We start from the raw sequence: 19,306 nt of genomic DNA, 5'->3' as shown, positions 1-19,306 counted from the left end.
TTGTTCACTCAAAAATAATACCTGTAAACAATATTATTCATAATTTAATGTGACCTAAAGGGTTATGTATGTTTTCTTTTCAAAACATTTTTGTTTCTTGTATCACAACTACAGTGCCACATGCCAATTTGGGGTACAATACTAAGTATTCGAATAAAGTACAAGCAACTAGTTAGAAAAAATGGCGACATGGTTTTTCTACAAGGTAAAACATCCCAAAAGGCAATTCAAGTAGTCACCAAAAATTAACATTCAGAACCAATGGGAAAACATTGGCCCCCCCACTAATAACTGTAAATATTGAGAAAGAGAGGTAGGCTATATTCCTACATGCACACTAATTGGACTACACCACTTCCTTCAGGGTACGTTGGGGTATTTAGTTACACTGCGGGGCGTGTTGCTGAATCTCCCCGAGTCTTCTCTCCAGTTTGTCTGCCAGGCAGTTGAGCTGTGAGGCCTTCAGCATCTGCGGGAGTCTCCTCAGCTGGTCCCCCGGAGCCTGGGCCAGCCACGCTCTGATCTGACCCAGGAAGGGGCCTCTCTGTCCGGGCAGAGCCGCGCCGCCGGGGTGCCTCCCCTCTCCTGCCGTCTGGATGTACCTGGTGGAGGGAGATGATGTGTATTTATGAATGGAGAGGAAGGGAGGGAAGAGGAGAGTTAGAAGGGGAAAGGGGAGGAGAGCAAGTGACCTCAGATGGATGGATGTGTCAGAAACTGAGCCTACCTGGTGACAAATTTCTTCATTTTCGCCGCACGCGTCTTGTGAAGAGCAAAGAATCCCGGGAGGAATGTCCTGAGCACCTTCATATCACCTGAGGAAAGGAGCAAACAACGTGAGTCCTAACTTGGTATTTTATCATGCTGTTGGAGTGTGCATGTGTCACCTGTGTGTATGTTATGAACTGTCTTTCCTGTGGATATTTTAGTGTGAATTTGAATATGGACTGAGCCATGTAGGCTATAGATTAGAATTGATATTCTGCCCAGAGACTGACTGAGTTTGGAGGTTGCTGTGGGTTTTCTCCCTTCTATCTCTTGCTCTCTCCCTTACTTTAATGAGTAGATGAGAGCGAGCTGGAGTAGAGCTATTGGCTGAGAGCAACGAGACCCGGTTTTTTCTATGACTGTGGTGGGGAGCGAGGGCAGGCGGCAGGTGGAAGGACGACAGCAGATCGGGTCAGAGAAAGAGGCAGTTCTTGGAGCGGGGACGGGAACAACGCTCTCTAATCCGTCAACAAAGGGATGGTCGTTTCCTGACTCATTGTCACCGGCGGAGCACGCACCGCTCAGCCGCTGTCCACAGAAGATTGGACCTGGGAGCGGGGACGTGCATGCGCTCGGGGCATATGGAGGCTTGGACCAGACAGACGCTGGGACAAAGACTGCCAGTGGTAGAGAGAGTGTTTTTTTGTTTTATGTCTCGGCCGGGTGGCGACCGACCGAGACTCGACAGACTTATTTTATTTCCTTTATGGTAAACTGGGGATGCGGGTTATTGGTTGGGCCTCGCTCATGGGACATTTGGACTGACATGCTAAGGGTGGGGCGGTTACTGCCGTTTTGCTTTTGCATTTGAGTTGACACCACAGAAAAGGAAAAAGCGATGTGTAATTTGCCTTTTTGCTTTTAGTTTGTCAGTCCAGAAGAGAAGTAAGTAGCCCACTGTGGAGGTGTGAACAGGACATGAGATGACTTCCGGACAGGACGGAGCTCCACTTCAGAGTAAAAGCCTTACATTCTGTCTTAACTTTTTTTTGTCTGACCGGTTTGAATAAGCTACGTTATAAGCTAGTGGTCGTTATATTACGACCAGACGTCAAGGAGCAAGCCAAGCACAACAAACTGGAATAGATTAGGATGAAGACCACAATGGCTTTGATTCACATCATTTTTAACAAACACTGAATAAATTACATTGAAGCTCCATGATCAGTGATGTCTTCATTTGTAGGACATTGAAGATTAATTTAATTGTGGTGTTGATGGGGTCTGTAAAAATAATATTTAGCCTATCTTATTTTCACTTTTCTGGAGGATGACATGAGGATGACATGGCAAGAAACTGAGTGGAAACCGCAAGTCAAGGTCAACAGGACAAACCAGAGAACACCAAGCTGTTTAAACAGTAATGTATAGGACTAGGTAGACTTTGTTTTACTCTTGTTTATCTGTTACAGAATGTTAGTCTTTATTTGCAGAGATCTACCAGTTAAAACACTGAGCCAGTGACTTGGCTTTGTGTGGTTGGACTATCATTTTGTTATTTGTAAGAAATCTTTGTTTATAAGAAATTGATCCCTGACATTAATACAAATTAATAAGGTACATTTACTGAAGGCTGTGTCCATGGTACTGTGTGAGTTATTTTTTAAACTTGATTGTATTCTTGAAACAATTTACTGTCTAGCACACAAGCTGACCTTGACTCATGACTACATCTTTCTTCTATTTAGGCCCACATGGCTCTACTGTTGACTTTAATTGGCATAAATAATATGGCCCTTTAATAATTCCACACTTTTATAGAAGGAATTACATTGCTTTGCCTGTATACTGGGTGCTGTATGGCCACTAGGGCTCAGCAACAATCCAGTCTACTGGAAAGAGGAAATGAATAAAAAAAATAAAGTAAAGATTTAGGAAGTCATGACAGTGCTAGAGCTTTTTTTTAATCCCAAGGGGGATTTTAGATTTCCATCATGGCCCAACAAAATACACAAAGAGGGGAAAAAAAGGAGCAAAATCCTAACAAATAACACAAAATAAATCAACCATTCAACAAAAAATCGGTTTCTGTCTGGTCCGCTGAGTCTCTCACAGCTGAAGCAGCATTAGAAAACTTCAGCCTGTTCCTGTTTATTGTACTGTAATCACAAGTGTAAAACGTGAATGAATGGGAATAGAACTGTTTGTTGAGGCTCTAGGTCAGTAAATGCACATCTGAACTGATTCAGTCTGACATACTGTGGTAAAATAACAAATAATCCACTTAATAAACTGGAGGGGAGTCAGGGGACACATCCAAGTGCACATGATTATGAGCCAGTTATGAGGCTGAATTGTTTTCACAGCACTAGAGAAATAAAAAAATAAAGGACAGAAAACAAACAAAACAAAAACAATTTTATTCTGATTTAACCATGGTCTCCCAAGTAGACTACATTTTACATTTACGTTAAAAAGCAAGCTGTGAAACTTAAAACACTTTTTAGTATAACTTTGATGTTATTCAAACCTACGTGCCGACAGATTTAATTGCCTCCCTCGTCTTTGCCATGCTCTGTTCGGACAGGAAGAAAGATTACCGTTTGGTTCAAACGGACAAACACTAAGGCCCAATCCCAATGTCCCCCCCACGGACTGAGCCCTGAGCCCTCACAGACTTAATAGACGTCACCTGTGTGCGCAGCTGTAGTGCCTGAGTGCGAGAAGTCATGAGGGCTCGAAATGCTATAGGAGGAATGGGACAGCACTTTGTGGCATCACGTGTTGCCTTGACGACGTCAGACGTTACTATCTCCCATCAATTAATCAATTTGTAATTTACTCTTTGTTTGCGCTTTTGTCTAAACAGCATTATTAAGCTAAAATGAAAAAAATATTGATGAATAATGTTAAATAGGCCTACGTATGTTTTGCAACATTGCACAGTTTATAGAAAATACACTTCATTCTACCAGACAACATGAAAAATATGTCAAAAAAAAAAAAAAGATAAAAAAGTAGGAGGTACATTGTAAACAAAATGTACTTTTAAGAAAGCTTAATGAGCACAAATAAGCACATAAGAAAGCAAAAGGCTATATTACATTAGCGGCATCTAACATTCTTCTTAAACGTTTAGGAAAACGTATCTTTTTTTCTGAAATGAAATGTTTGTTCTGTTTTAATGTTGCAATGTTTTCTCTTTTAACTGTATCTTGCATGTAGTGTAACCCCTGTAATTTCCGTTTCTCTCTAAGTTCTTGTTTTTTTGTGGTTATTTTTCCTTAATTATGTTTTTTTTTTCTTTTGTATCGGGTGTATTTGGCTGATATTTTCCACATACATGAATATTAACCTCACAAACGCTATGAACTGTGGGTAATTCCCTCAAGTCTACAGAAATGCGGACTTGCTGAAAGTCTGCATAAAGGGCTCATAAAGTCCGCCAGTGAGCCCTCGCGCACTTACAGTGGGACAGCCCTGAACTCTCGCGGACTTGTCAGGAACGCGCGTCAAAGTCCGTGAGTCTGTGAGTGCGGACATTGGGATTGGGCCTAAGGCTTGTACTCTGAAATGGAGCTCCATCCTGTCTGGATGTCAGATTGGTCCTGTCCACACCTCCGCAACACTTCTCCCTTTCTGTATCGACAAACTAAGAGCAAAAACGAAAAATGCAGATCGCTCTTTCCTTTTCCGTGGTGTCAACTCAAATGCAAAAGCAGTAAAATCGCTTTTTTATTTATTGCACTTAAATGAGTAAAACGATTGATACGAAGGTAGGCTACACACATTCTAAGGCTCCCCCCCAGCCTGAACCTATCTTTTTGTTGTGTGAAAATGTATGAATTCAGTTTAATAAAGAACAGTCCTGTGAAATTGACTACTGTGTTGTGTTGTGCTGTGTAGCTGGGAATTGTGTTGGTGGGGCCTGATTGGTCGCCCCCCCCTTGGTGACACGTGTGTGTGTGTGTGACCAGAGACATATTCATATGCAACTGTCATTAATCATGTGTTTCTATTCTTCGTCACACCTTAGGGGAGGCTCCTGCATAAACTGCCTTGGGGTTGTCTCCTCTCTTGCTCACTCTCAAAATGAATCTACAGTATGCGTGTATTTAATCTAATCTAACCAAGGTGAGGAGTTTGCTATCCTTTCACCAAAATTACCTGGTGGAGGCTCAAATTCTGCTGTAAAAGTTCAAGTTGAGTGTGTGGCTGCTCAAATCAACCCCAACACTATCCATGCAGTACTTTTAAAGGATAAGGCTGGTGTTTTTTAATGCATTGCTTACCGTCAACAAATCCTATGAAAATAACAAAATCAACAATGCGTTTGCTCTACTCCCATTACTTTCTGACTTCCCATGTACCATTTTTAGCTGTCAACCCGCAAGTCATTGGCTCCAATTGTAAGCTAAAAACCTTGAAATACAGCTCACAAAGACATAGTTTCAAGTTTAAAAATCGCTAATTGTTACCATGAAAAGTCAGGCTGTTGTAGTTATTGCCAAATCAAATTCAAATGAGCCAAATTCTTCATTACGCCAGGGACTATTTTCGGTGCTACGGAACTACTTTCCTGAGATTGCAAACGTCTTTACAGCCGGTTTATTAAGTTGTTTGAGGAAAAAGTCAGCTGGCCCGGTGCATCGTGATGATGAAATATGCTGCCCAGAGCAATGGCATGGCTCTTTGACGTGTTTTTAACTGTTTTTTTTAATGGAGTGTCTATTTGCACCCGGGTGAGAATAGCCACATGGCAGCTATTCGGCTATTTACACCCTATTAATACAAGCAGGCAAACACAGAGACAGCTATCTGATCTCTGGTGTCCTACCTACTTAGATCGGGCAGCGACAGCGCGCATGCCTCAACGGCTGAAGGTGCCAAAGGGGGATACAAATATAAAAGGTAGGCTACATTAATCACAAAATATACCATTTCCAACAACGTTATGTTTTCTCGCTGTTTGCATAATTCAAACTAAAATGGTCCAATGTGCAGACTTCTATGGTTAGCTATGCGCAGCTAGTTTAGCTAATGCTAGCTAGACATTAGTTAGCCAAGTTGAATATGCTACTTAATTTAGCAATAGTTAGCTAGCCAGCAATGATTAAGGCATACAGTAATTCTGCTAACTAGCATTAGCACTAGCTAGTTAACTGGCTACCGCTGAACATGCTTGGGCAAAATGTGAAACTTTCACATCTCCTACAGTTAGTTGAAATACTCTGCTGTGTTGCCATATAGCTCTATTAAGTTTTTAACGACCAAAAATAGGGCAAAATGCTAAATGGTTTAACTTCAATTTTAGACTGTAGTAACAAATGTGTCCACTAACGTTAGATGGGGACAGACATACATATAAGTATGATGCTCAATTTTGTGTTTCAGATAAAAAATGAAGAAAACAATACTTCAAAGACAATCAGTGGTAAGTACACCAATGGGACTTTACTTTTTATTTCATCAAGTGTCTAAGTAACCTTTTTAATTCATATCCCACCTGTTATTATCACCTTATTAGGCAGACAAGACAGACAGTATAAAGAAAGGCCAAACTTTTAACAGTTTTGCCGAGGCAGAGAAGGCCATTGACGTTTGGAGCAAAGACGGATATCATCCAATTCATGTATCAGATCATAAAAGCTTATTGACAGCAACAAAGAACTCCAAGACAGGATTGTTTACTCCAGAATAACATATTCCTGTGTTCACTTTGGGACAAAGAGAGAGAGTAAAAGTAAGTAAAACCAAACAAAAACAATGGTTTTGAATTTTAGGAGACTGTGTCCTCTGAGACTCATCTTAATTCAACCTACCTTAATTCAACATGACTATCAAATTGTTGAGGTTTTAACAGAATTAGAATTAGCTAAACATGATAGGTCAATTAAAGATAGTACACTATTTTGAAGTGTCTCATGTCTGTGTTATTTGACTATAGGCAAACGTGAGGCCATTCCAGCATTATCTGCGGATGGGGTGTTCCATGGCCATTCAGCTTCGATATGACCAGAAGGAGGGGAAACTCCGTGTCACAAGAGTGGCAGATGAACACAACCATCCTATATCTCATCTGCTTTTTCACAAATATCCAAAAAACAGGCGCCCAAATGCAGAGGAAAGAGCAGAAATTGAAAGGCTGGTACAGTTGACGGTGAGTTAGGTAACACAAGTACATTTTTTGAGACTAGAAAGAAAATATTATGATATAAATTTTTTTACAATTTTGTTACATGTACTGTATATATAGGTCAGTTCATCCACCCTGAAGAGCTTTGTCAAACATAGTCATGGAAAGCACCTCAAGCTTAAAGACATACACAACATCAAACAGCAAGTTAAAAAAAGTGCACGAAATGACCAAAGTGAAGCTGAAATGATGGTGAATATTGTCAAAAACTTGAAAGAAAAAGGATACACAGCAGAAATAGTGGCCGACGATTCAGGACATTTCCAAATGCTGTTTATTCAGTCCCCGGAAATGTGTCGCGCAGTTGAGAGGAACCCTGACATTGTATTTGTAGACTCTACATACAAAACAAGCAGACAAGGTTATGTCCTCCAATGTTTAGCAGTGGAAAATGAACATGGTACAGTTGAACATGTTGCATATGCATTCTTACGGCATGAGACTGAACAGTATCTTTCTAAGGTCTGCTCTTTGTTCAAACAAAGAAGTCCAAGCTGGCGGAACATCAAAATGTGTGGAAATTTGTGGAATATTTTCTGACCAACTGGGAGATGCCCAAAGAGAAATGTGGGCTCATGTCTTTAGAAAGGACTTGCCCACCATGGGAAATAACACAAATAACAGGATCGAAAGCCATTTCCAAAAACTGAAAATGTTTCTTGAACCAAATCTTTCAGTGTCTGAAAGCCTTATTGAACTGATCAGATTCATAGACAGGCAAGAATGTGAGAAGAGTTTCCAGGATTCAACAATGTCCATGTATCAGTTTTTGGACACTCGCTGTGACAGCCAGATGGCAATGGATTTATCCAAAATCCTTACTGACAGAGGTTTCAAAATAGTAGCTGAAGAGCTACAAAAATCAGACAGCAGTCAAATCAGCATCAGAAAGAATGACAAAGACTACAGTGTTTACTGGAGAGGTCAGAGTAGACAGAAGACATACACTGTGGACAAAGACATGAAAGGATGCTCTTGTAAATTGTCAGTGTCAGTTGGTCTTCCATGTGCCCACATTATTTCCTGCCGGAAATATGAAAATTAGAGATGCACCGATCCACTTTTTTTCAGTTCCAATCCGATTCCGATACCTGAATTTAGATATCTGCCAATACTGATACTGATTCCGATACCAGAGCTCTTTTTTCTTGAATATACAGATACAAATTTGGCCAATTGATGAAAAAAGGAAAAAATACAACTTGCAAAAAGTAGACAAAACGAAGAAAAATATACAAGGCAAAAAAGGATATACTTATAAATCAAATCTGCACTATAGGCAATGCTCCTTTAGATTAGGGCCCTCTGCAGATGACAGTGATCTGGCCTGCCTCTGCCAGCAAGGTCTGCTATACTCTCCCAAGGAGCTCCAGCCTCCACCTTTATATAGTAGCTGGCTCCTACTAAGAGACATCAATTAGTATTTGGTAATCAATTATCTCATAGCATTAGTTACCTGGTTCATAATATTCCACAATATTAAATTCAATAATTAATAAAGGTCATTAGACATTTCCAAAACAATTGATCCACTCAAAAGTATTAAAATAACTTTTCAACAAACCCACAATTAAACACCCCTGCCACTTTACCACACTTGGTCCGATCCCCCGGAAACCCCCTCCAGAAAAGGAAGTGGAACGCTCTGCCTCGGGTTTTCCGGGTCTAAAGGCCTGACTGTTGCGTCGCCTCACGTCGCCTGTGTCTGGTCCAAAAAGTTGCACTTGAACACACCGCAAAGACTACAGCCAACGGCCAACTAGCACGTACGTTCTGCGCCTGCGTGAGGGGAAATAACTCTCCATACCATATGTCTGATAAGAAGTTGCAAATGGCACTGGTGTTGTCAGCCCTTGGCCTTTTGGTTGTGGAAGAAGAAAGGAAGAGGCGGAGGCGAAAAATAAGGAGAAACCGCACTAAATGGGTGAAATCATGGATACTCCAGCGACAGGCTCAAGGGGCTTTCCCGAACCTGTGTCGAGAGCTGGAGATAAATGAAACCTCCGATTTTGCTCGGCTCTTTCCTGTTCAGTTCCACATGTTGAAGGAATTTATCAGTCCAATCATCCAGAGGCAAAACACGAACTACCAATCAGAGTGATCTCTCTCACCGACGGGCTCCGCCGCCGATTCAACACGCTCAATCGGCCGAAAAGCCGCCGACAGGGTCCGACTAGTGCCAACGTTGCGGGACACACCGCAAAAACTAGGGACACAGACGCTTACCGACGGCCCGACATTGGCCGACGGCCGACCGTCGGCCTGGTGTGTCAGGGCCTTAAAACAGAGGATCGTCCAGTGCAGCACAGAAGACAGGTGACAAACAATTCATTTGTGAAAAGTACATTAATAAATATACATTTAATTGCCAAGACTATACGTCTCTTGTCTTTTTATTTTCACTGAAATGTTTTGTGTAAATGCGTAAAACTACGACTGTGTCGCTATGTATTAACTCTACCAATACTACTATCGGTGGCCTCCGACATCACAAACAGAGAGAGGGAGAGCGAGAGAGAGAGAGAGCAAACGCAGCGATAACACAGCAACACGGACACCTCTATGCCGGCAAGATGTAATTGAAGACTAAAATATCTCCAAACTAAGGACATGTTGTTGAGTTAGCCAACTGCTAACGTTACTAGCTCACTACTACTACTACTTACTAGCACTGTCTCATGTTATGTTACGGCGGGTTCATGGTCCAGCGCAAGCTATGGAATGGAATCTGGATCGGTACGTGGATCGGCGACGTCAGTCCGAGATCCGATGAGTGAATTACATCAGTATCGGCACCCGATACCGATATTGGATCGGATCGGTCCCATCTCTAATGAAAATGTGTCCCTTAATGACCCATCACTGTTTCATCCAAGATGGCATAGAGTTGGCAGCCAACCTGAAGTGGAGGTTGGAAATCACCTTTCAGATTCCCTTCAAACCACACTGAAGCCACCTGAACACGGTGGGAAGCTCAGTGGGAATGACCAATTTAATGCAGTCCGTCCTGTGGCCATTGAGGTAGCAACTCTGATAGCAAGCTCAGGGGGTAAAGAATATGAGGAAAGGTTCCAGATTCTGAAACAACTGCTGCACAGTTGGAAGCAAAACAGGAAGGTGGCATTACTTGAAATTGACCAAATGTCTGAAACAACTAGCCTGGAGAGGTTGGAGTCGGAGAGAGATGCTGCACATATAGTTGTTGATGATGTCATGATGGTGACAAATGAATGCACCGGGACAGAAAGTGAGCCAAAGAGGCAAGAGGGCCTTTCTTTAATGAATGATGCTGATGACATGAAGGTGACACTCAAAATCACACCAGTGAAGAACAGACGAGGAAGACCAAAGAGACAGAGAAACTTCACTTTTTAAAAAAAAAGGTGAACAGAAATAACAATCTATTATGAATGCAAAATGTAACTTAGTTCACATTGCATAACAATAGTTTAGACCCAGAAAACTGAATATCTCTCTCTGCATTCCAGTGCACGTCAGAAGCTCAGAACTTCCGACATGGCAAATGCTATTTACCACATGATTGCTTTCCAGCGCTTTTGATTGAAAATAGCATCAGATTCATTACCATAGGCTGAACCACATGTCAATATCCTTGCCAAAAGCTAGCAGACATGGACACTACAAACAAGGTAGTGTTCTGTGCATTATGAAATTCAGAAAACACTTGGTGCACAGCAACTTTGTGTTAACTGAATAAACAGCCTAACTTTACCATTTTCTTCCGATTGTTTAACTACCAAATAAAACTCAACGTTACATTAAACTGGTCATTATGAAGGAAGGAATGGTTTACCAACTCAGAAACTCGGGAATCATCTTTATTTCCCAAATACCGTAAATACGATATATCCAATGAGCACTGGAATGCAGGATGTTTTAAGTAAATATTATCAATCTGATTATTCCAGCCAAGAGACCTCATTGTGATGACCCCCCCGAGGTGGACGCATTGCTTCCTTTCCTTGTGCCCACTGAATCTACAGAGATACCATCACCTTGTGCTGGCTTTAGTGCTGGAGGAATCACTCTACACGAAGATGACCTCAAGTCCCTCCAACCAGGAGCATGGCTCAATGATAATGTGAGTACAAAATTTGTTTTAGTTTTGTTATTGCAATCAAATGGTATTTATCACACATTTAATTGTAAAGCAGTGTCACTGTACCTTGCATGAATGGTTCGTTTCAAAATATTCAACCTTTTTACCCATTACTTGTGGTCTTCAGCGTGAGTCAGATTATATAGCTTGCTGGTATCTGTTGTACTTAGCATGATAGCAACAGCCAAGCTACAATTAAATACTGATGAAATTGTATATGAGGGGTTTTTTTGTATCACATGTCGATAATACATGCCTGGCACAAGAATCCACCAAGCAAGTGTATGTTATTCAGTGTGCCATTGTGAATTTTTGGAACAAGTCTAAGTACACTGTCTGGGATTACAAAAAGGTAAACAAAATAAGTTTACAGTCATCAACAATGCAGACCTTAATGTTCTTATTGTTGTGCTGTTATTAAGACAAATTTTTGTTTGAGTGAATAGGTGCGTTTTGAGGAGTATCACTGGATTTTCCTGCCAGTGTGCAGACATGGACACTGGTTCCTTGTTGCTGCAAATGTGGAATCGCGACAGGTCTACATCATGGACTCCTTGCCAAGTTCTGCAAGAGAGCGGCGGTTCTTCTTGCACTGGAGGTATATTTACTCCTATTGATAGTGTAAAATCAGTAAAGCCAATGACATGTTTCACTTATGTTAGTCTTTTTAATTATGAATTAGAAACTTCATGAAGGAGCGAGGCGCCTCAACAGAGGAGTGTCTGGATGGATGGACCCTACAGAAAGTCCCAGTTGCTGAACAGCAGGATGGCTCAAGCTGCGGCCTTTTTGTGCTGATGGAAAGTACTGTTTATAAAAGCACAGATTTTGAAATTGCCTTGTTATTAAGAGTCTGTTTGTTTGTTTGTGGGTTAAAGCCACACAAGGGTGGAGCATGAAATAATCTGTAAAAATTTTAAATATAGCCTATTATGTAAGGGATAATATACAGCGAGCGGGTCATTAGGGGGTCTTGAATCACCTTATTACACGGCTACTTACTAAAGAAAGCAATAATTTGACACAAAATATTGATTTAAAAATGATTTTATTGATTTAAAAATGATTTTATTGTTTCCGCTACAAAAAATAGTCCCTTGGATTCTACGGTTGGAACTGCGTCCATAACGTAAACTCTGTAGTGAAAACGATGATGACCCATCAAACCAGCTGGTCAACCAGTCTTTAAACACTGCCATAGCCCATACCGTGTTCCGTTTGGTGTTTATTTCATGTCTGTCTTCTTCAATTTTGTCGATTTCTCTGTCGTCCAGCTCTTAGTGTCTTTTAACCTTTCTTGCTTTTTCTGCGCTGTTTTCTTGTTCTCTTTTTCTTTTCTTTACTGGGGACAGTTCAGCCATTAACCATGAATCGAAAGTTCCGTGCTCTCCAAATATATTAAAATTAGTATTATATGCTGTTACTACTACTACTACTACTACTACTACTACTGCTGCTGCTGCTATTAGTTGCTATTGCTGCTATTAGTTTCAGAAAAGGTGTGCAAGCAATTGTAAAAAACTGTATATCAACTGTCAAGATGTTTTTGCAGTATGCTGTGACTGGAGGATTTAGAGGGACGAGTGCGTCATCTAGTGGTGGTGTTGTGAAATTGCAGGCAGGCCAGCACCTTCTTAGTCACGACTCTTTTGCTTGTGATAAGAGATTTTTAGATGCGAAGCACTTCATGAATCCACAAAGTAACTCATTCATATTCATTGGAAAAAAAAATCTGTTTCACATAATTCAGTTTGTCAGAACTTCATTTATTCTCAGGAATAACATTCATTTTAGTTACAGCTGATTCTCCATATCTCCATATCTACCATCTACCATCATGTGTAAGTACATGTTACATTCGGGTAAACAATGCCGACATATTTATTCACTTCACAATTACTTGTTTAGCAGAAACTATCAAAGGTCTTTCCCAGGTTTGAGCTATTAAAGTCACATTTTTTTTCCTCCTGCTACAGTTTTGTATAAATCTAATGTAACTTACACCTCTGGAAGATACACAAACAACATTTTGAGGCAATATAGATGGGCAGTTTTGCCCGCATTCATAACTAGCAGTATTTTTCAGCATATTTTGGTCATTAAAACACACATTTGTTATCTACATTGACTAATTAACTCAAGTTATATTGTCCATCACCATTGCCTGTAAAAGTTGCCCATGTGTCATTACCATTCGGCAGTGGCATAGTGGTCATAAGGATGGTAATACATTAGGCAAACTTTTGGGTCAATGCATATAGGCAACAGGCAACAAAATGAAAAATATGGTATGAAACTTATTCAAGTGGTTCTTGTCAACAGTGTCTTCCTATGTGATTGAAGAAACAATGTCAAAAGCTGCCATGTGTATCACAGCTATAAGAGATGACTATACTGTAAATATTGAGAAAGAGAGGTAGGCTATACTCCATATTCCTACATAGACACCACTTGGACGACACCGCTTCCTTTGGGGTTACACTGCGGGGCGTGTTGCTGAATCTCCCCGAGTCTTCTCTCCAGTTTGTCTGCCAGGCAGTTGAGCTGTGAGGCCTTCAGCATCTGCGGGAGTCTCCTCAGCTGGTCCCCCGGAGCCTGGGCCAGCCACGCTCTGATCTGACCCAGGAAGGAGCCTCTCTGTCCGGGCAGAGCCGCGCCGCCGGGGTGCCTCCCCTCTCCTGCCGTCTGGATGTACCTGGTGGAGGAAGATGATGTGTATTTATGAATGGAGAGGCGGAGGAGAGGAAGGTAAGAAGAGGAAGGGAGGGAAGAGGTGACCCCAGATGGATGGATATGTCAGAAACTGAGCCTACCTGGTGACAAATTTCTTCATTTTCGCCGCACGCATCTTGTGAAGAGCAAAGAATCCTGGGAGGAATGTCCTGAGCACCTTCACATCACCTGAGGAAAGGAGCAAACAACGTGACTTCGGAGTCCTAATATTTTATCATGCTGTTGGAGAAATAGGTGTGCATGTGTGTGACCAGAGACATATTCATATGCAGCTATCATTAATCATGTGTTTCTTTTCTTCTTCACACCTTAGGGGAGGCTCCTGCATAAGCTGCCTTGCTTTGTCCTCTCTTGCTCACTCTCAAAATGAATCTACAGTAGCCTATGCTTGTATTAAATCTCATCTAAATTAAAGGTGTTATAGTTATTGGGATCTGTAAAAGCTCTAGTTGAGTGTGTGACAGGTCAAATCAACCCCAATACTTTTAAAAGTCGATACACAGACAGAGAGTGGGCTACAATACCTCCATCTGTAAGCTCCTCGCAGGTGCCACACACGGCGTCGTGGAAGCTCGAGCCCCGGAGGAGGACCACCTCTCCGGTCGAATTGCATTCCCGGTGCTGTACGCACGGCTCCAGCGCGGAGGAAGAGTCGGAGAAGAAGCCCTCAGCACACTTTCCACACACCGTGTTCGTCCGCGACGTACCTGCGAGAGGAAACGGCGTTCATTACGACTTTTTAACAACAACGTGTCAAGCTGCTACCGTGCCTCTCGAGAGCCCCGACTCACCTTTCGTTTTAACGCCGTGCCCGAGGCCGCACTCCGAGTGTTTGACACAGAAGTCGGCGTCCGAGTAGTAGCCGTCCTTGCACCGGCAAACCCGGTTGCTGACCGGCGAACACTCCGTCTCCACCTCCTGGTTGTCCCCGCAGAAGGTGTTGCAGTACAGGCAGCGGGGCAGGTAGTTCCACAGCTCGGTGAAGTGGTCGGCTTTGCACGGTACACACTCGGTGGGCGTCGTGGCGGTGCAGTGCGCGGCCATGTGTGTGCCTGCCGGACACCTGGCGCAGGTGAGAAGCTGTCCGGATGCCGGGTCCCGGTGCTCGTAGGTCGGGGTGGTCTCCACCACCACGGCGCCATGAAGGAGGTCCATGAGCAGGAACAGCACCAGTAAGAACAGCTAAGGATGGAATTTAGTCTGATTAGGCCTACTGTTCTCATTTCACCAGAATTGGTATGACACTGTAACCAAAAACAATCTACCTATCCATCCTTCCACTCACCCACCAACCAACCAACCAACCAATCAATCAATCAATCATGAATGAACTACTACTACTACTACTACTGCTACTACTACTAGGCCTACTACAACTACTACTAGGCTACTACTGCTACTACTACTACTACTACTACTGCTGCTGCTATTACTACTACTACTGCCATTACTACAACTGCTACTACTAGCCTACTACTACTACTACTACTACTACTACTATAGGAATATTATAGTGATATTGGAAATACAAAAAGTACTATAAGATCACTATAAACTATTGAGCACCACAGACACACTAGAAGTCCCTATAGGAATATTATAGTGATACCACAGAAGAATGAAAATGCTATGAAGTTCCATAAGGTCAGTATAACTCACTAATTAGTACCACAGACACACTAGAAGAACCTATAGGAGTATTTTATGAAGTCATGGCAAACAGCAAAATAGGGCTGATGGTCAGGCAAGGAAATTTCGTATATGTTTATGGTTCATTCATTCATTGTCATACATTCACCAATATCTGTAGTATATGTTTATGACTTGCCAAAATATGTATTTCATCATTATCCCCATTAAACATCATCTAAAGCATCACTGAGCCTCACATATCTCTCTCTTTTCTACATTCAGGATGTTAAGCATACAAAGAAAAGTGTCCTGTACAGAAGACTTACCATGCTGATGTTGTGCATGTCTTCACCTGTGTGGAAGATGGTTTGATGCTGGGACACGGTTCATTTTATACTGTTCTGTGAGGAAGTTCTGTGTGTGGGCGCTTGCATGTGCAGGCTTGTTGACTATACAATGTGTCATAAACCTCTAAAAAAAAAAAAAAGGTCAAAAAACTTCCACCTGTGGTAACTAGAATCAAGCTGAAACTTGGACATGAAAAAATGAAGCTGATAAAGCTTTAGACCCAAAACCATTGCCATGTTAATTCTATGTTAGTATACGTATTTCCCTTTAGATATTTTTCTTTTTGTTTCTTTTTGATTATGAACTCCCATTTCAACGGGAATTCAAATAGATGGTTGAGTTGTAGGATATTACACAACAGCAGACATTTCCTAGAAATTCCCAGAAACAAACAAATAATTTTTGAGTTTCTAGGTCTTAAAATCAATGTAATTGCAGCCCTGTGATTGCATTGTCTGAGATGGTTGAAAGAAACTTTGATGGATATACTGTACATTAAGCTATATGGTAACACTTTACAATAAGGGTACATTAATTAAGGGTTAGTTAATCATTAACTAACCCTTAATTAACAGTTAACTAATGTGTCTGGTAATAATTTACTAATGGTGTTCATGTTAACTAAGGTATTAATTTATACATTATTTAAGTTTATAAAGATGACTATTAAATAATGTATAAATTAATACCTTAGTTAACATGAACACCATTAGTAAATGATTACCAGACACATTAGTTAACTGTTAATTAAGAGTTAGTTAATGTTTATTAAGCATTAACTAACCCTTAATTAATGTACCCTTATTGTAAAGTGTTACCAACTATTAGAATTTAAAACCTAACATGTTTAATGGAGGTACAGGATTTTAGGTACTATACATGAAAGTTGAACTTGCAGTCAATTCATCCCAAGCAATTGAAAGACATAGAAATGCATTTTACTTTACGAAAATGTCTATTTTTGCAGTACCTAAAAGTCCTAAAACCTAAATTTGGTGGAATCTCTCTTTAACATGTCGGTACACATTCTGTTACAGTGGGTGATATTTGAGAAAAAGCTGATATTGCTTGATATTTGATGTGGTTGAAATGTACAATAGACATTTCATTTACATATTATAATGATCTATGTGTGAACTTGCCTCTGTATAAGTCATCTTTTTTCGTTGAAACACCTTAGTGGCATTTTTATGAAACCTGTGAGTCACTGAGTCATACCCATGACATGATGGCACTGTACTGGTACAACCTTGTTTCCCACAGATGGGAGTTGAATTGATTTCAATTGATTTACTATGAGATTCAAACAAAGGTCTTGCTCTCACCTCTTCTCTTTTCCAGAGAATAAAGGAGTATGGCACAATGTCTGATTCGCAGTGAGTAGAGTTCTGCGTTCTCAGTTTCACAGTCAGCGCACTGGCATAACAGATTTAACTCATAGGTTCATCCTTTCTGTCTGCACACTTCCCTACTGTTTATCCATGAAGAAGCAATATATTTTAACAAACTGATTTTAATCAGATCATTTGACATTAGTGTTCACAAGTTACAAGAGCTTAAAAAAAGGAACAGTCAAGCATATATACAATAAAGACCATACAATAATATAAAAGTGATAAAACAAAATATAAAACAAATATCACTTTATGAACTTGCAGCATTTGGAATCCAGTATTTTTTTTGATAAAGTAATAAAAACAAGCCTTTACATATTCAGTAAGTAAAATTATTATTATTTTTAAATAGAAAACAATTGCACTCCTTTGTACATTCATAAAGCTGACATATTCAAAACATTAAAAAAAAAAAATTCTTTCAGATGAGCTTTACGTGTCAGCAGTCCAGAACAAACAATCAAACCGACGAATAAACAAAGGAAAACTGTAGAAAACATTTCATTATGAAACCAAATCCTTCCTCTCAAACAGCGAGAAAGCAACAATAACAACACAACGTCCGCCTGCCCTTCTCCCATAAAATAGTGTCCTATGTACATCTTAAATAGTTTTTTTCATTTTTCACAGACTCCGGTCAAACAGTTCCCAGGAAACATTTTTTTAGTTCTTGTTTCGGCCTTCCTGGAGTATGCAAATGTGTGTGAGCTTTATTTTTTCCTTATTAGATTTTATCACTCGAGGCAGATAGTGGACATGAAGCGATTAGCACCCACTCTGTTGCCACATATTACTCAACACATTCCTGTTATTGACTATAGGCTTTGGTTGGCAAAACACAAAAATGTACCTTCCCATCACGCCCTTTTGGTAAATTTGGACAAAAAAACCTCCAGGCATTAAGTATTTAATAGCTTGATATCTTTCGATGATATGTTAAATGAATCGACTATGATCTGACATTATTATTTGACCCATGTCTGTTTGCTCTTTCGCATACATTTATCCCCCGCTTCGCTATGTGTGTGCATCTGTGTTTCTTTTTATGTGTGTGTTCAGATTGCGTGTACTTTGTGTTTGTATCCCCTCCCCGCCCGACCCTATTCATTGTACGGCTTATGCGTCTTCAAACACGACTCATCCTGCAGCATATTGACGAACATCTTCTCGTACATCTTGTGCACCGTGGCGGTTCCGACGACACGGCTGATCTTCTTCAGGGCTTTCAGCAGAGCGCGCGGCGCCCCCTGGCTGCGCAGCACCCTCAGGCTGTGAGACAGAGCTTTGGCCAGGTCCAGGTCGTAGTTGGCCGTCTTCCACAGGTGAAGGAGCTGCAGGATGTGCTGCCGGGGTGGGCAGGACAACGCCACGACCCGGACGTCCTCCTGGCTGACCCGGACCCCCGGCAGGCTGTTGGTGACTTTCAGGAGGTCGTCCAGGGTCAGGTTCTTCAGGCCGGCGCAGCGGGACACCTTCCTCTCGCAGTGGTTCACACCTGCAGGGACAGCGGACATGCTTTAACGGCACACACATACAGGGTTTGGATGGGGGCATCTTACCATTAGGCAAAGGTAGGCGACTACCTTGGGCCCCAACAGCCAGACAGCCCCACAAAAGACAAGAATAGAACTCATATTCAAATATTTGTCATCAGTTTAAAAGGAACTGACCTACTAAAAAACCATCTTTTTGTTACAAAAAAAAAAAGTCAATCTTGAGTCATGGCGACTCCCCACTGAGTCAGGCTATAGTGGTAATGGGATATTCCACTTCTAGCGGAATATTGTCTTTTGACTTGAACCTTATTTTGTTTTGCCACTGCACCATTTTCTGCAAGAGATGTAAAGAACATTTAGCAAAGCTATCCAAGTTTTGTTGACTTTTTTTTCATCAAAGAATCAGCTGTTGCTAGCATTGCTGCTAGTAATATTACCTCAACTGGAAGGTAATGTATAGAAAGGGTGGATTGAAAAGGGTGAATGTTGGGATTCAGGGGGCCCCATGTTTGCCTTTGCCTAGGGCCCCCAAAACTCTAAGTCCACCCCTGGGTTTGGATAGCGGGGGAGCTGGGGTACATATGGGGTTTGGACAGGGACGGTCTTATTAGGCAATGGTTGACAACTGCCTTAGGCCCCAGCAGCCAGAGGGCCCCACAAAAGAATAGAACTAATATAG

At 41.3% G+C, this 19,306-nt stretch overlaps 2 protein-coding genes across 3 annotated transcripts in view; both read right to left on the bottom strand.

The window, feature by feature from the left end:
* Positions 1-364: 364 nt before the first annotated feature.
* Positions 365-15,768, bottom strand: LOC139922568 (tumor necrosis factor receptor superfamily member 6B-like). 2 transcript variants are annotated; one of them, XM_071913093.2, is made up of 5 exons: positions 15,716-15,768; positions 14,549-14,939; positions 14,282-14,464; positions 13,838-13,925; positions 365-602 (listed from the first exon to the last, which is right to left on the bottom strand). In XM_071913093.2, the coding sequence occupies exons 1-5, from the start codon at positions 15,731-15,733 to the stop codon at positions 380-382; spliced, it is 903 nt and encodes a 300-aa protein (XP_071769194.1). In that variant the 5' UTR covers positions 15,734-15,768; the 3' UTR covers positions 365-379. The 2 variants fall into 2 exon arrangements, with proteins under 2 accessions (XP_071769194.1, XP_071769193.1); XM_071913092.2 differs by lacking the exon at positions 365-602 and adding an exon at positions 12,770-13,719.
* A 1,541-nt stretch (positions 15,769-17,309) lies between these two features.
* Positions 17,310-19,306, bottom strand: part of LOC139922566 (tumor necrosis factor receptor superfamily member 11B-like) — a 29,065-nt gene continuing 27,068 nt past the window's right edge. Inside the window, exon 6 of the mRNA XM_071913089.2 lies at positions 17,310-18,626. Within this exon, the coding sequence (XP_071769190.1) occupies positions 18,232-18,626 (395 nt within the window). The 3' untranslated portion in view covers positions 17,310-18,231. The remainder of the gene's footprint in view (positions 18,627-19,306) is intronic.

The sequence above is a fragment of the Centroberyx gerrardi genome, chromosome 12 (assembly GCF_048128805.1).
Source record: "Centroberyx gerrardi isolate f3 chromosome 12, fCenGer3.hap1.cur.20231027, whole genome shotgun sequence".
Taxonomy (NCBI): Eukaryota; Metazoa; Chordata; class Actinopteri; order Beryciformes; family Berycidae; genus Centroberyx; species Centroberyx gerrardi.
Note: the sequence above shows the minus strand (reverse complement) of the source record. Positions and strands in the feature narration are given on the sequence as shown.

Coding starts and splice junctions, on each gene's coding strand:
- LOC139922568 (XM_071913092.2), bottom strand. Junction 13,926..14,281: donor CGAGGAGCTTACAGATGGAG/GTATTGTAGCCC, acceptor TCCTTTCCTCAG/GTGATGTGAAGGTGCTCAGG. Junction 13,720..13,837: donor ATGAAGAAATTTGTCACCAG/GTAGGCTCAGTT, acceptor TTCCTCCACCAG/GTACATCCAGACGGCAGGAG.